The sequence below is a fragment of the Orbicella faveolata genome, unplaced genomic scaffold, assembly GCF_042242905.1.
Source record: "Orbicella faveolata isolate gen_17 unplaced genomic scaffold, um_ofav_v1 contig_14, whole genome shotgun sequence".
NCBI lineage: Eukaryota > Metazoa > Cnidaria > Anthozoa > Scleractinia > Merulinidae > Orbicella > Orbicella faveolata.
Window position 1 is genome coordinate 16,349,030 of NW_028301541.1, and position 16,549 is coordinate 16,365,578.

The 16,549-nt window shown below is 39.1% G+C and overlaps 1 protein-coding gene across 1 annotated transcript; it reads left to right on the forward strand.

The window, feature by feature from the left end:
- The first annotated feature begins 4,130 nt into the window (after positions 1–4,130).
- Positions 4,131–15,232, forward strand: LOC110047660 (pyroglutamylated RF-amide peptide receptor-like). Its single transcript, XM_020753418.2, has 5 exons — positions 4,131–4,255; positions 9,180–9,330; positions 10,197–10,464; positions 11,335–11,586; positions 13,831–15,232. The coding sequence occupies exons 2-5, from the start codon at positions 9,218–9,220 to the stop codon at positions 14,191–14,193; spliced, it is 996 nt and encodes a 331-aa protein (XP_020609077.1). The 5' UTR covers positions 4,131–4,255; positions 9,180–9,217; the 3' UTR covers positions 14,194–15,232.
- Positions 15,233–16,549: the final 1,317 nt, after the last annotated feature.

The window sequence follows — 16,549 nt, forward strand, 5'->3', positions numbered from 1 at the left end:
TAAAATTAATAAAGTTGTTCCCTTGGTTATTTCCAACGTATAAGATACAATTTAACGTCTTACCGAGAATTTAAGTTCTTTATGACATGTTTGACCTTTTGCTGCCATTCGTGGACAGGTATTTCTTCGTTCAACGCAGTTTTTCCATAGTTTTCGTCGTTGAGTTTGTCCGAAGGTTGGTAACCAGGCATTAAATCGGACGAGGAAAACTGGACACCGGAAGTTACTGCTATTCGCTGAAATGCATACTCCTTTTATCCAATAGAAATCAGTATTAAAACAAAGCCAGAACCCAGGTCCATCAGCAGAAGACGCATCGAGCGCCCGCCGGTTTAAAATTGGTTACGAACGAAAAGCGTGTTGTCGTCACTGTTTTGGGTGAATAACTTCTTCAAAATGATCAATCTCCTCGCTATTTTTGCTTCTGAGGATGGTAAGCAGTTGCTTTCTCGCTTATATGTAGCAATTTTCTAGTTTTATGCGAAAAAATGCCCTAAGGATGCGGGGGATGCAGAAGTAGGCGAATTACGCCGATCCGCACCACCGCATCCAGTCAGATGCCCTGTGATAACTTGTGGTGTATTCCGTCTTAATTTGTTCATTTGCAACTGGTTGGAGCCTGTTAAATAAAACACTTGTTGTTGTTACCAAATTACTTTGAAGTCATGAGATTTTCACTTTCAAGCACTAGTTTAGATTGCACGACAGATCCTTCGTTTTTTTTTTTTAACTTTTGAATTGTAGTTTTCATTTCTATATCAATGAAAACTATGTAATAGGAAATTCACTTACATAGTTCAATTGAATTATAGTGTCTACATTTTTGTCAGACATATGAGAGATTACTTCAGTTTTGTAAACATTTCAACGACTCTCATACCACTTTTTACTACCTTCGGTAGAAAAAAAGTCAAAAAGCTACACAACAGCCGCTATTATAATGTTCTTCAACCAGCGCCTGTATTGTTGTGCACGCGCAATGGCAGCTTGCCCATAACATGAGCTAAAATTGTTTGCAAACTGTTGTTGGCCTGCAGTAGTCTTCACTTTTCGCGAATTATTTTTCTGTTATTCGGTCTCATGTAAAATGGGGTCTGACGTCATAACATTGCTATGGTAACTCAGATCTTGATAAAATGTACCTCATTTGGAGCTGTCATCTGTTCGCTTTTCTGTTGGATTGATAAAGGTAGTAGATTGTTCGCTCTCGATTTGTATGAGGTGATAGGAGATTCAGCATTCGTTCTCATCGAAAATAACCCAATTCGGTTCTGCGTAAAATGGACTCACTTTTGCAAAATCTTACCAACTGAATTGTAATTTGAAACTTGGAAACTTGCAGTTGTGTAAGAGTGCTCATTTGCTTTTGTTTTTGTTATATTTTGTTTTGTTTTGTTTTTCTTTTAAACAATTTCGAATTTTTAAAGTCGTGTAACGAGACTTCGTTAATAAAAAAAGTTGTCATTTTGTAGACGACCTCCAGTCATTGCAGGTTAATGTCTGAGAGTGGAAAATAGCTCAGCCACTCTGCTAAAAAGTGTTAACTAAAATAACCTACAGAATCAGTATCGTACTGACCGCTTTTATACATAAAAATAACCTGTTTACCTGTTATACAGATTAGGCGTCACTTACATCATCATATTATGATCGTGACGCATGGTTAACGAGTTTCGATCTGATATTCTTACGTTGCCAGGTTGCTATTTCGCAAACAAAAAAACCTAAGGTTTGGTCATATTTCCATCGCGGGTATTACTTATTGCTGAATGAAGTGTTTTAAAATAATAATGATAATAATAAAAAATAAATTATAAAATAAATCAACCATTCCATGCTTTTGCTCATATTAAACGTTAGCCCGGCCAGGGAAAACATTCAGTTTTCCAGGAGAGCAAAACTTCAAATTCTTGCTTCTTTCACTGCATATATTTTTTCTGCTTTTGATGGAATTAAGAGCCATTCCACTGCTTTGGGAATTCTTAAACATTTTCTCATGCAGTGTAAAGAAACCAGCTGTTGGTAATGAAATGAGAAAATTGTTGACTTGCTGTGCTTAAAGTCTTACCGAAATAACGTGTTACATTTCAAAGCTCATGCACTTCATTTCGGTTGGGCTGTATGGTAATACATGTCATTTGTAGTAAATTTAGACTTCGTGGGCAATGTTCAGCTAACTAGGGATCCGCTGTACTTTAAGGGCGTTGGCACCAATAGCATTATATTCCCCAAATAAACTAGTGCAAGGGCCCGTCCACACTACTCCCTGACCTGAGGAATTTGAAAACGGAGTTTTCACTAACGTATCCCTTGTTTTCCGTCCACACTTCGCCGGAGAAAGTTAAAACCGCAACAATCGCTGTTCAGTTTGGATTTGTGTTTGAGAAAAACTCTGCAAGGGAGATCACATGATTATCGTGACGCCATCGTTTTCAAAAAGCTCCGTTTTCGAAATCTTTTCTGTCCGCACGACAACGAAAAGCTGGCATTTTCAAATTCCTCCGGTTTGAAGAGCGTTTTCGAAAAGCCACGTTTTTGTGACAGATTAATGTCGACGATAGGCCCAACCGTAGAAATAAAGCTGTATTTTCAAATTTCTCCGGCGTAAAGTGGACGCGGTCTTAGCATTGTCCTTTGAGTGACCCACCCTTGTGTGTCTTACTGTCATAAACTTGAGAACGATTCAGACAGGGTAAAAGGCGAATTTTTTTTTCGGGGTCGCTTAGCTTCTATCGGTTCCTGCAGTATTAAGAGACAGGAAGTATTAAATATTTTACTCGCCGCTCTCTTGATATGTTGTTTGTTAATCGCAACGCTATCGATACCCACCATTAAGTTCCGTAGCACCCAGTTATGGTACCCATTTTGACTGCTGGGTGGAGAAACGCACTGTGAGAGTAGAGTGAAGTCTCTTGCCAAAAAACACAACGCAATTATCTCACCATCGTCTGAATGCAGGTTGGTTAATCCGAATCAGCCTACCGCACTTCCCGAAGTTAAAGAAAAAAAATGGTAGTATTTTTGAACCAGTAAGCTCAGCAGACAATACTGATTTGCTATTTTTGTTCCTCGCCATTGCTAGAAATAGCCAGCTCTCTGATTACTGAGATAGCTTGTATTTACCACACTTAAGTTCAGCTGAAAAGACCCGCTTATGCGAATATGTGTTGCAAATATAGCAGTGCATCGTTGCGTACTATTTCTCTCACAAAGTGTCGCTTATTCACTATATACTAGCAGTCGAGCGATCTAAAACAATCTGCAATGTTCTCACAAACTTCCTGAGGAATTATGGCTGAGGTTCATGCTGTTGGGAGCATGCATACAACTACGTTGTACACCGTAAACACTATAATATTTCAAGTGCACAACTGCATTGATATTCTCTATGATAAAGCTAATACGCTGATAAACTCAACAGCTTAAAATATTAATATAGCAATTCGGTTATTCTCTCAGAGATAGATGAATTGATAGTTTCCGGGGAAATTTTGTTATAACAAAATAAAAATATTAGCCCGAGATCGAAAAGGCTCGAGAGCTTATACGCTAGTGTTTTATAATATAAAATTACCAAAGGCAACAATGATGCCTTAAAAACTCTCTCCACCAATAAATAAGCATAGCTTGGGCTGACTAAAACGTGAAAACGGCTTAAACTGTGACGCTTTAACAGCCAGCTTTCCAATTTTACAGTAACTCGTATATCATTAAAATACAACTTATATCTGCACTTATATGACTAGCCTATGAACAAACAAGTTATTTCTATCATCAGTATTGACTCGCGCATATGTGCAAAACAGGAAGTAAAAACTGCCAGCTTTTCTCAACATTCCCGCATCCCGTTAGCGCGCGTTTTCAGATTATCGATTAGCAAGTTTTCTAGTCTTCTTAGGACTCTGTTTTTCTTTTGAACTGAAGCTAAATGAGAAGGTAAATTCTTGTACTCTTCAACTAAAGATTTGAATGAGAAAGCTGTTTTTGACCCTAATTGCCTACCAGGGCATTTACTGTCAGACATGCTGTAGGACTCCTTAAGGTACTCATTCGCTTGATATTGTCTGTCTGAAATTGTACTACGTCATTAACTACGCAATAGCCACTTAAGGGATAACTACTAAAGGAACACGTTTGAGTGTTATTCGCATAGCAGCTTAGAAGTAGAGAAACAAGAACAACTTAAGCAGAGGGGAGAGGTAAATTTTTGAGTAGAAAAGAAGACCTTGGACGAGCTTTGGACAACTGTGAATAAGTAAGCGAGCAGTTGCTGTTCAGTTCTAACCTCAAGTGTATTTTAATTGTAGTTTTATCACTACACTACAGCAGTAAGTATTAAATATCTACATCCATGCATGGTCGCTATATATGCAGACTTAGCAGAACTTGACGCCCCCGCAATCGTCAAACCTCACTGCTACATAATCAGCTTATGTAATCCTATTCATTCTGTCACCTGTCAGGTATAGTCGTAATGTAGAGTATTTAATAATTAGTCTGAATTGTCCCGCAAACCCAAATATACGCAAAGATGCTTCTGGAACTTTCTAAGATTTACATAAGCATAAGACCTCGTGAGTTTAGCTCATCATCCATTCATTATTAGCGTGTGTGTTCAACGAATAAAAATTTTCGCCAACCGGAATAGTTAACACTCACCATAAAGTTCAGAGAAGCTACGAGTTAAGAGTAAATGTCAGTAAAAATCAAAGAAAATTCTAAAAGTGTGGCCACGGTCGAAAAATCGATTTTGCTCATAATTTGCCAGTTTGAAGGCCTAGGTAAGTAACTGAAGGAAATAAAGTTAGTTTTTTGAAATATCCAATAAAACGGCAGAAATTCACGAAAAACGGTTATCGCACCGAATTAAAGCTCAGATTTCACTTCGCGGTAATCCGAAATTTTACACTTTTCAGCTTCTTGCTACACAGTCGTTTACATCGCTGTGAAACGTTCTCAACTTTAAATGTATACATTGATTCTTCCTTAATCAAGAGATAGTGATTGTTTCTATTTCTTGTGTTTTCTGGCCGAACTGAGCCCCGATTAAGTAGACATACTTTTCCAATTAAAACAAAACTCAAAAGTTATGCAAATTCAGTGAGGAAAAACGCTGACCGGTAGTGCTTCAAATTGTCTGATATTCTAGCAAAAGACAGTTCAGCCAATGAATTGTAGGCCTACAGTTTCATTTTTGTGGGATCTACTAGCAATTTTGCATGAACGCCGATCAAAAATCGAGAAAACTGCAATTTAGCCCCTTTGAATTTTGCAATGTAACGCAATACGCTAAAATAGGTAAGACCATTTTTGTTGGCTTGAGACGGGACAATCAAAGCCTATTAATGTCTTTTACATTTGAAAAGCTTTAAAAGTAGTATTTAACTTAAAAAAAAAATCGCCGACAAGAGTTTTAAAAAAAGCGAAAAAGAAACACCAAACTTTTAAATCACACTCTCCATCTTCTCGCTGCCCAGTGTCACGCTCGAGCGATTTTTCAAGGGAAACAAATTTGAAACCATTTTTTCATCGTTCAAAATGAGTCAGATTTTCATAACAAGATCTTTGTTGTCGATGTGCGAAATCATGCATTAATAAGAGAAGATTGCCCAGTTAACCCGCCGAACGAAGTAAAAAAGGTCCCAATAGTATATACGTATTGAAACGATGTTAGGGATTACAAGCTTTATGCCGTCGCCAGCCAGTAGGAGGCTATCTATTCCCACGAAAAATTAATGTTGTATCGATAACCAAACAAACAACGCACTTATCAAAGAAGAATCGAAGTAAGCTGGATGAGTTAAAGACGCCCCGCGCGAGTTCGTTCTTCAATACGGTGGAATTTGTGCCGGCACGCAGTTACGGTCATACCGCTCATACAGTGTAACAAGGATATCAAAAGCTACTAAAAGTCCTTCAGATTTTATCGCATTGAGACATACGTGAAGAATATTTTTGGCGAATGTGTGTGTTTCGAGAAACCGAGAAACTTCTTGGAATCGACAATCTCATTGATTAGGTCAGGAGCCCATGACCGGCTCCTGATTAGGTACAGGTCCAGAAGTTGATTCATGTCACTCAAGGATCTGTGGAAATTACACACACGGCAAATGGAAATTTATTCAAGTCCGTGAATTTACTAGAAGATTCAGAACAGTTCTTCCCTGTGGACTCAGGCGCGCCAGTGACGACTGAAGTCTTTGATGAACAGAGAACCAGAAACTCTCCTCAATGATAACAACACATATTCCTCCTTGACTTGCACCTGCTGGCTTGTACTTTAAAATCAGTCTGACCAGATAAAAAGCAACACGCCAATCCTTGTGCTAAAAGTTTTCATCATTGAAGGAAGTCGAGGTAAACAAATACTTTAGGAATAATAAATAAATAATTTCCGTAGTTTTAACGGTCACACCCTCAATGATTATCCAGAAGCAAGGTAGTCCTGTTCTGGCCCTCTCCTTGTCACGCAACGTCGAGAGGGAGGGTCCCTCTCTCTCGGCTCTCTCCCGACGTTTCGTGACAAAGGAAGGGCCAGAACTGGACTAGAAGCAAGGAAAAAAAAATTGACCCGCGCAAGAATGTCACCAATGTTGCACACACGCAATTTGCTTAATTACGTTTGGCCACCTTGTTGCAACATCCAACATCTTACAGATACTTGTGTTTTCGAATTATTTCTTGTTAATTTATTTGAACTGAAAAGCAGGTTAAACCAGGGTCGAAGAAAGGCTCGTCAACTGAATGAGGCAGTAGTTGGTGTTATAAAACGATCCACAAGACTACATGATAAAGCATGATAAAGAGTAGGTAGCACTAATTTTTTCAGAAGTGTAAACCACAACGTAGGTTAAAGATATACCGACATGTCATTGGCTACAAAAATGCTTCATGCTTCAGTGCTAAATAGCAATGAAAACCAACTGTGGCGTCACAAATTTGGTTTGTAAACAAAGCAATTTTTATCAGGAGTTTTCTCTCATCCCCACCCTAGCGTTATCAATGCAATTCAACTCTTTTCTCTTCCTTTCTCGCCCTGCAAGTTGATCATGAAACTGATACTGACGTCTCTTTTTCCACCCCGATCAATGAGCTGAATGCAAAGGTAGGCTTTTTGTACTGGACGAAGCTTCAAAGGAAAGCAAACTGATAGCTGAATATCGCATAATTTGAAAAAGCGATTGAAGGTTGAGTTCTGGAGAAAGCTCCATCATCTTCTACAGATTTGACGCATCTTCCAAGTCCGTCACGTACTCGCTGCATAGTAGCACCGTGGATTGCAGTGTAAAGCTCTAGTACGAGTTGTTATTTGAGAAAGCTGAACAGTGCGTTTTAGCCGTCCCGAATATCCTTGCTCCTGCAGATTTGAATTGCTTCTGGTAGGAGTTATCTAAACGCAAAGGGAATCTAAGAGCAACTGGTGGGGAAATACTTTGAACGCTTCAAACACTCCGTCACTTATCCCGAAGCTGCATAAATTACTTGACCTTCGCCACACATTGTCATTTCCAAGATTGTAGCATCGGCCAAGTGTATCATGCGTGACACAAAACAGGGAGAGCTAGGGAACGATTAAGTTTGGTTCTACTCGTGTTTTTTAGCTATTACAGGCAATTTCTAAGTTAAATATTATTTCTAAGGCGTTTCAAACGTCAAAGACATTAATAGGCTTTGATTGTCCTGTCTCAAGCCAACAAAAGATTTTTACCTATTCTAGCGTGTTCCGTTACATTGCAAATTTCAAAGGGGCTAAATTGCAATTTTCTCGATTTTTGATCGGCGTTCATGCAAAACTGCTGGTAGATCCCAAAAAAATGAATCCGTAAGCCTAAAATTCATCGACTGAACTGTCTTTTGCTAGAATATCAGACGATTTGAAGCACTACCGGTCAGCTTTTTTCCTCACTAAATTTGCATAACTTTTGAGTTTTGTTTTAATTAGAAAAGTATGTCTACTTAATCGGGGCTCAGTTCGGCCAGAAAGCACAAGAAATAAAAACAATCACTATCTCTTGATTAAGGAAGAATCAATGCATACATTTAACGTTGAGAACGTTTCACAGCGATGTAAACGACTGTGTAGCAAGAAGCTGAAAAGTGTAAAATTTCGGATTACCGCGAAGTGAAATCTGAGCTTTCGGTGCGATAACCGTTTTTCGTGAATTTCTGCCGTTATATTGGATATTTCAAAAAACTAACTTGATTTCCTTCAGCTACTTACCTAGGCCTTCAAACTGGCAAATTATGAGCAAAATCGATTTTTCGACCGTGGCCACGATTTCTTTGATTTTTAGTGGCAATTACCCTTAAATTTACAGTGTTGTAGTATAAACGTGCCAATAGTTTCCGGACAGCCACCGTGGTTCCACAGAGCTTACGTTGGGTATGTTAGCAAAAAATGGATCGTTTCACACACATATAATAGTTCCCTTAATCTTGACTGGCGAATGCTTTCCTTGTGCGAGTTCTCGTTTGTTGTATAAAGTTTGTCAGTTTCTCTCTCTCTCTCTTTTTTTTTCTGCTAAAGAGTATGATAAATGTAACACGCCTTGCGCAGAACCCTAAATGGCTATGAAATAGAGCACGGTAGTGCAAATAGTCTCTGTATGGAGTGTAATTACTGCTGCATAGAAGCGGCCGAGAAGAATTAAATCAAATTGCTTTTCGAAGATCAAAGTCCTGTACCTTTTGAATCGGCGTCACTGGAGTGAGAAGAGCGAGCTCGCATTTTTCAGTAAACTGCCTCTAATTTTGTTTATGTAAAACCCACGTGCTGAACCGAAGGAATTCGCTGTGACGTACGTATCATTATTGTTACTATAATTGCAGTGTATCAATGGCTAATATCGTGAGTCCACAACATTTTGAGCACTGTGATGACGCATATCGTTGTGGATAAGAGCGCGGACAACGCTAACCCATGTTCGATTTGTTTTTTACCACAACATCAACGTCAAAGAAAATGTTTTGTTTGTTTGTTTGTTTGTTTGCTTGTTTGTTTTTCTCAGAGCGTGACCAAGAGCGTGACACATTGACGCGAGCAGCGTTGTCTGGACTCTTATCAACAACGGCAAATTAGCCAATCAAATTGTCAGATTATTAGCAATTGTGCTAACATAAATCATAGACTAGTGACATGCAACTATGGCTTATCATTTTTATTCTTCTCTGTTATCCAGGTTGCGTAACGTTGTAGCATCAACTCCAAACTCCTGCCATGGCCGGGGCAAACGATATTGCCATAATAACTGTGCATGGTATAGCATTCATTGTGAATATCGTGGGGAATTTTCTTGTTTGTCTGATCATAAAGAGGAACAGAGATATGAGGTATGCCGAGATTAACCTCGTGAAATTGCAGTGGTATATTAAAAGAAGCAATATTTACAACAATTAGTTTACACACATAGCTTAAGTCATCAAAACTTCCCGCATCGAAAAGCCTGGGGCCGGTTTCTCGAAAGCCCCGGAAACTTTTCGGGCCAGTAAAGCCATTGTTAGTTCACCTGTATCTAAAAACGGAGAAGTGTATACGCCTGAAACTTCTTGAATGAAGAGGACCGCTGTTCATATTAAAAATACGTGAATAAAACAGCTCTGTAACCATAAGCTTCGAGATTTTGCTATGGCTTTCCGGGTGCGAAAGCTTTTCGGGACCTTCGAGAAACGGGCCCCTGGTCTTAGATGAGGGTATGGCAAAATAAACGTTAAAAAGAAAGGCCTGTGATTTGTAAAAGCAATCTAAAATATGGCTTTAAAAGCAATAAAATATATCGATTTTACAAATCACAGTCCTGGAAGCCTCAAATAAAGGTACAATCATGGACAAAAGGCTTGGAACGAAGGGGCACTCTTGGCGTTTTTGCTCACGCGTCAGACGCGAATACAACTTCACCTGCCTAGCCTCTCCTCCCCCCCCCCCCCCCCCCCCGCCCCATACACACACACAACACGTACAAATCTGCAGTTTCTCCCGAGTTTTAATATTGCATTGGGTGGGGAAGGAGGAACAGGAACGAGTTTTCAAAAGGATAGAAGTTCTTTTTTGCAAACTTCAGTTAATAAACACAGATAATTCCTTGCATTATTATATCATTCCTCCACGATTGTAGCTTCCAGCACATGAGTACTCAGGCGTAACATAAACGTGCCTCTACCGCTTCAGCCATTCGATTTCTTTTCGTTACATTCCACAGGAATCCCATCAACTATCTACTTGTGAACCTGGCTATTGGAGATATGATGTACGCAACGTTTATTGCACCGGAAGTTATCGCGGCAATCACTGGCAACCACCCAGGGGGAGTGGGTGGTACAATCCTGTGCAAATTGTTGACAGCTGGGATCTTCGCGTGGGTTGGAGGAATTTCCTCTACGGTCACTCTGGTTGTGATCGCCTTTGAGCGATATTTTGCAGTAATATATCCCCATAATAACAAGAGACTTAACAAGAAGAAATTGAAGGTACGCCAATGATTCATGCAGTGAGCAAGCCTGAAACTTGCGAACATTACAAAAATAGGTCCTATTTTCAACAATGCGGGTAAATTTTGACAGAATATAAATATATAATTATATTGTAAATGCATAGACAGGTGTAAATTTAGGGACTCGCATCTAAGCACAGATATCTAAGCAGATGCAAGCGAAGCGTAACAGATGACGATTCCGGAACACTGTCAGATATGCAGGGGCAGATGCAGCGGATGTTATTGCGAATAAAGGTTTAGATAAAATATAAAACATACTTTCGTCTCATACTATCTGAGATTTTCGGATAAAATCGATCGCATGAAAAGCCCATACGGAAATTTCTTCATCCAATCACAATCGCGAAACGACTTTCGCACACGTGGGAAAAGCAGTTCAACCAATCAGAATATCAGCTGTGCAAATGCAACGCGTTCACGTTGACGCCTTTCTAGTCTTCATTCAGAGACGCTTGTAAACTTTTCACAAGTTTACACTAGTTTTATCGCAAATTAGCTATAACCCACAGACAATGGGGGAAAGTTCGAACAGGTTTATCGCTTTAGATAAACCCATTGAAGATTTCATTTTTCCTTTAGTATAAGGCTGACCTCGAGTGCAACTCTTTTAAAACTTTGTATATAGATTTCATCATGCGAGTTTGATAGCCATATTATAAAAGAATGACACAAGGAATTGAATGGTGACGAATTTTACGAAATTATACGTAAAATTATCAATCAAGGTAATCATTTGCTGCCAAACTAAGACATAAATTGGCCATCGTTTGTAGTGAGCGCCGTCATTACAAATTGTTATTTTCTTGTGGATAACTGTCATAAGCGTTGCTCTTTTCCATTTCAGGTGATCATTCCTGGCTCTTGGATTTTCTCAGTGATACTAAACCTGCCATGGTTCCTGTTTCTCGAAGTGCAGGACGGTTACTGTAAGAATGTCCCGATGTACGGCCAGAACTGGATTCCCAGAGCTTATTCTTTGTTGTTTTCAACCCTGGTAGCTGTGTCTGTGGTAATGATGGCTGGGTTGTATTCCAGAATCGTGTACACCCTGTGGCTCAAACGTGTTGAAAACAATCAACCCGCCTTCCAACAGCGGGTAAGTACAAGTAATAATACAAATTCTCTTAATATGGAGGAATCCTTCGTTTCAGCTTCGCCTAAACGCGTGTCTTCCCCCAGGGGGTGCTCGTCGGAAATTTTGAAAAGAACTTCTAAGGGGTACCAAGATCCGTTTTGTGGGCGTGGCTTAAACACCATAAATCCTCGAATTGGTGCCTCTCCTCAAATAAGCGCCCGCTTCAAATAGATGCCCCTCCTGTTGGCCAAAATTTAAAATAATAGTAATAATAATAATAATAATAATAATAATAATAATAATAACGAATCTTTAGACAGGATTAACCCATCAGTACTATAAAGTACTGTTATCAAAGGGGTCCTGTAAGATTTAAAAATTTAAAAATTTAAAAAAGGTAAAAAGTTAAAAAAGGCGAAACTAGTACATTGGGAAACATATAAAAACTCACGATTAAAAAGTACAAATAAAAATGTTCGTTGGCCTTTTGCCTAAATAAAAGCCTAGAGTTCAGAGTTCTTATGTCCGCTGGTAAACTGTTAAAAATTGAAGTCCCTAAAAATGAAAAACTCCGACGGTCAAACTCCAAGTTCATTTTCGGCAGTTCGATCGAGGAAAATCTATTTCTTGTGTTGACATGCCATGTTGACATTTCTTATGTTGAAACGCCCTTCCCCTCGTAAAAGCAGCCCCTCCCCTCCGCCTGGTTTATGGAAGAGTGCCAAGCACTGCACATTGATCGTCGCAACGGATGAGGTGAAGATTTCAGATTCATTGCCTAAAGCCCAACCAACCTTGTGCAGTAGGTCTATAACGGCTAAGGGAGTTATACGACGGAGTTCTTCATAAGAGACAGGATCCTTTTGCAACTCCCAAGGGTCCGACATACATATATTACAAAAAAAAAGAACGATCATATCTGACTACGAATTGGAAAAAAATAAATAAGCGCCCCTCTCGACTAAGCGCCCCGCGTCTTCTTCTAAATTTGAAATAAGCTCCCCGAGCGCTAATTCGAGGACTTACGGTACTTTTTTTACGCCTAAGAGGTATCAATTCTAAAACAAATAGCGATAAAGAATACCTTCGAATACCTTCTACTCGTGAAGCTGAATTTAAAATATTTCTGCCATATATATATATATTTTTTTTTTTTTTTTTTTTTTTTTTTGTTCAGTTCAATACCCTTTAAGGTATGGCGAAAGCTGCCGCTGTGGACCTTTTGAGACAGAAACGCAGTCAAGTCTGGGAAAGACACTCCTTGGCTCGGCTGACGGCACTGCGAATTCGTTTGGTTTCAGAAAAAAAAAACTAAAAAGGATTCAAATAAGAGTAATCATATCAAAATACCGCTCCCTGAAAGCTAAAATATTCCAAACTTGGGATGATTATGTCAACCCCATTGTGTAGCTAAAGAGTACCGTGTGGTACTAAATGTTTTGCAGTTTTTAATTTTTGCGATTTTTGCGGTTACTTCCAAAAAAAAAAGTCACCTCAAAAACAAAGTTTCTGTAAAAATTTCCTCCGCAAAAATTTACTCCATAAAGAGCACGATGTGATAAAGCACTATGTAATAGAGAGACACTGATTACAAAATATCGCCAATTCGCAAAAATAAATTGTTGTTGCGTGATTTTCCTTTCGACCTCCCTTTCCACCAAAAGACGTCTGACAGTCAGTGTTTATATGTCTTCCCAAAATAACTTTGACTTAAGTAACACTAGTGTAGGAGAAACGACTTTGATCGTGTAGGCGAATCGACTTCAATGTGGGCGAATCGACTTGTAGGCGAAAGGACTAACAGCACAATTATTTTCCCTTGCATGCGCGACAATATTTATAATGGGCTGAACTTAACTTTCCTGATGCCATGACTAATGCACGGTGATTAAAATGCTGTAAGTAATTTACTTATTTCTAGCTATTCTGGCTAATACTATTGCGCTGGTAGATTAGATTTTTTGAGAGAGAGGAACTTTGTAAATATCACCGTTTTTTTTTTTTTTTTTTTTTTAATTTCAGTTAAGATTTTATCAAAATAAAAGACTAATGTGATAGAGAATCTATGTAGGTTGTCAGTCTGTGGCATCGTTGTGATTAATGTGACGTCGCGACTGCGACTCTGTATGATACAATACTCACTATGACATCATAATTGACTTATCCTGTCACTTTTTTAGGCTACCCTTTAGCAGCTAACTTTCAAATTGTCTTGCTGATTCATTTGTAGTCACCTTAATTGGATTTGTATCTCGCTACACGCAGGGCGTACTCAGAGTGCGGAAGCGAGTCACCTTGATGGCGGTAACTGTCACGGTCATGTTTGGGGTCTGTTGGGTGTCCGACATAATTGCACACACCGTGGATTACCACACATCTCTCAGCGTAAGTAAAGACACGTACTCCGTCATCCACACGCTTATCCTGCTCAATACTGCTGTCAACCCATTTGTGTACGCTCTGATAAACAAAACCTTCCGAGAGAAGATAAAGGAAATGATATGGTGTAGCTGTACCATCTCCACGGAATCTTTCAGTCCACCTGTAGTGGTTCCTCAAAACGCAGAGTTTGCCAATAAAGCGTATCAAGAATGCTCAGCGGGACCATCATCAAGCGAGGGAACATAATGGGATGAGTTTATCTTGAACAACATACTGTTTCTACACTGTTTCAAGGAAAATGTTATAGATTCTTCGTAAGAGTAAACCCTTTCTGACCGCAAGGGAAGGGGAAAACTTTAAGCTGAAAATGTAAAACTTTGTAAGTCATTTATCTTATAAGTATCAAATTTTATACCTTATCCCAAAATTTAATGGTCAACATTTTGTCCTCGCCGCCTTAAATGTTTCCAAGGCAACACTTGGGACATACAGTGGAATCCCGATATTTCGAACCTCCAAGGGAAACGAGTACTGGCTCGAGAAATCTGATAGTTCGAGAAATCGGGGGTAAAATCACGGTGTTTAACTGGGAGAGGGAACGACTTTTGGTTCGAGTTATCAGGAGGTTCGAAAAAAGGAGGGTTCAAGAAATCGAGATTCCACAATCATTATTTAATTTGCTGTAAATCGATAATATTTCTAGGTAACATATAACACAATTAGGTATAAGTAAGCTAAGTTAACGTTAAGGCTACTTGGAGGAGAATCGAAAATTCAAAATTTCAAAATTTCAAAATCCTAGATGGTAGATTGAGTTTGCAACAAGATTCTTCCTCCCTGTAAAAGGTATTATTTCTTCATATTTTTGAATTTGCCTGCTTCGTCCTCTCCGTTGCTTAATGAAATGAATAGATTTAAAGAAAGATTATAGTAATTTGAATGTCTGCCTGAAGTCATAATGACGTCACTGCTGATGCTAATGACAAACAAGCTATTATGAGTAGATATCACAATTTTATTAAGCATTTCTCCAACAAACGTCCAGCTGTAAGATACGTTCCATTAGGATAGAAATATCGCCCTGGAGGTTGACTGAGACCATAAAATGAAATAAATGACGTCACATATGAGACATGACACAATGGCACCAGAGTACGTGGTTAATAGCTTTGGAACGTGTGCCTGCAACATCTTTTGCTAATTTGTGGTGAAACCATAAGCAGTTTAATCTGTTCATTTACATTTGGTTGGAAGCAGTTAAAATAAAACATTTGTTGTTACTTGATTTGTTTAGAAGTCATAGGAGTTTCACTTTCAAGCACCAGTTAGATTGCACGACAGATCCTTATAGACTACGAGTAGTCCCTCTTTCGCTTAGTGCGTCGAGCGAGACCGTTAATAAACCACGAGGAAAAAATGACCACGTGAAACCCTGGGGACGAGACGCGCGTGCTTCTCGCCCCCAGGAGTTCACACGGCCATTTTTTCTCGCGGTTTTTTTTCACGTCAAGTACGACGGACTAAGCGTAATAGGAACTTATAGTGGTCTAGATCCTTAGGGGAAAACAATCTTTAAATTCAGCCAAGCCTAAAAACGGAGCTCCTGATTGCAATAATTAACCATACAAAGGGGATTTGTTTGTCTTGGACTAGAAACTCAAAAAAAAAAAAAAAAAAAAATCATCAATTGTGAGCATGTAATTGTTCAACTGTGGTTTTAATATTTTGTCTAGTTAGATTTAAATTTTAACAAGCTATACCCAATAAGTGTACCCAAGATTGTAGAAATTACCTAAGCAATATACCAGGGACTTTCTAAGACACGATTGTGCAAGGAAGATGTCGGGAGAAAATTAAACACCGCGCCCGGGATTGATTTGCGCCGAAATTTTACCTTTGCATGTACTCCTTCCCTCTCCCGCAAAGTAATAACCTAGCTTGAGACGGCGATCCAGTCGAAAACCAGTATGTGGTCGATGAATTCTTAACCTGAACCCGCGATATGGTCACATGATACTGGTCAATGGATACCTCGTTTTGACAACTGTCATTTAATCATAACATGGATGTCCAATATCAAAGATGCGTTTATGGTAATGGCGGTGCTCCGCTCCTATTTTTCAAGGAATTGGGCTTAGCTTGGAGTACGCGCGTACGTATGGACAGGGTTTAGGGCTAGGGTTGTCTGAACTGTGCTCAACGATTTGATTACCTCGAGCTCGGCGTTATTCGGAAGCGGGGAGGAACCGCCGAACATTTGTTTGGCGGTAGCAAAAAACGCATTTGTCGGTTGAGCTTTGAATTTTAGAATCTGCATGTTATTGAAAGGCGCAGTAATCGTAGTTTTTATTTCTACATCAATGAAAACTATGTAGTGCGAATTCCATTTAGATAGTTAAATTAAGTCATAATGTCTGCATGTTCATCAGAGTAATTGTTGGTAATCATTTCAACGACTCCTATACCACGTTTTACTAACTTTGGTAGTTAGGAAGTCAAAAAGTGGAACAGCAATTGTCATTTTAATGTTATTTAACAAGTGGCTGTATAATTGTAATCTATGGTTGTTTGCCTACATTATGAGCTAAAGTCGCTGGCGAAG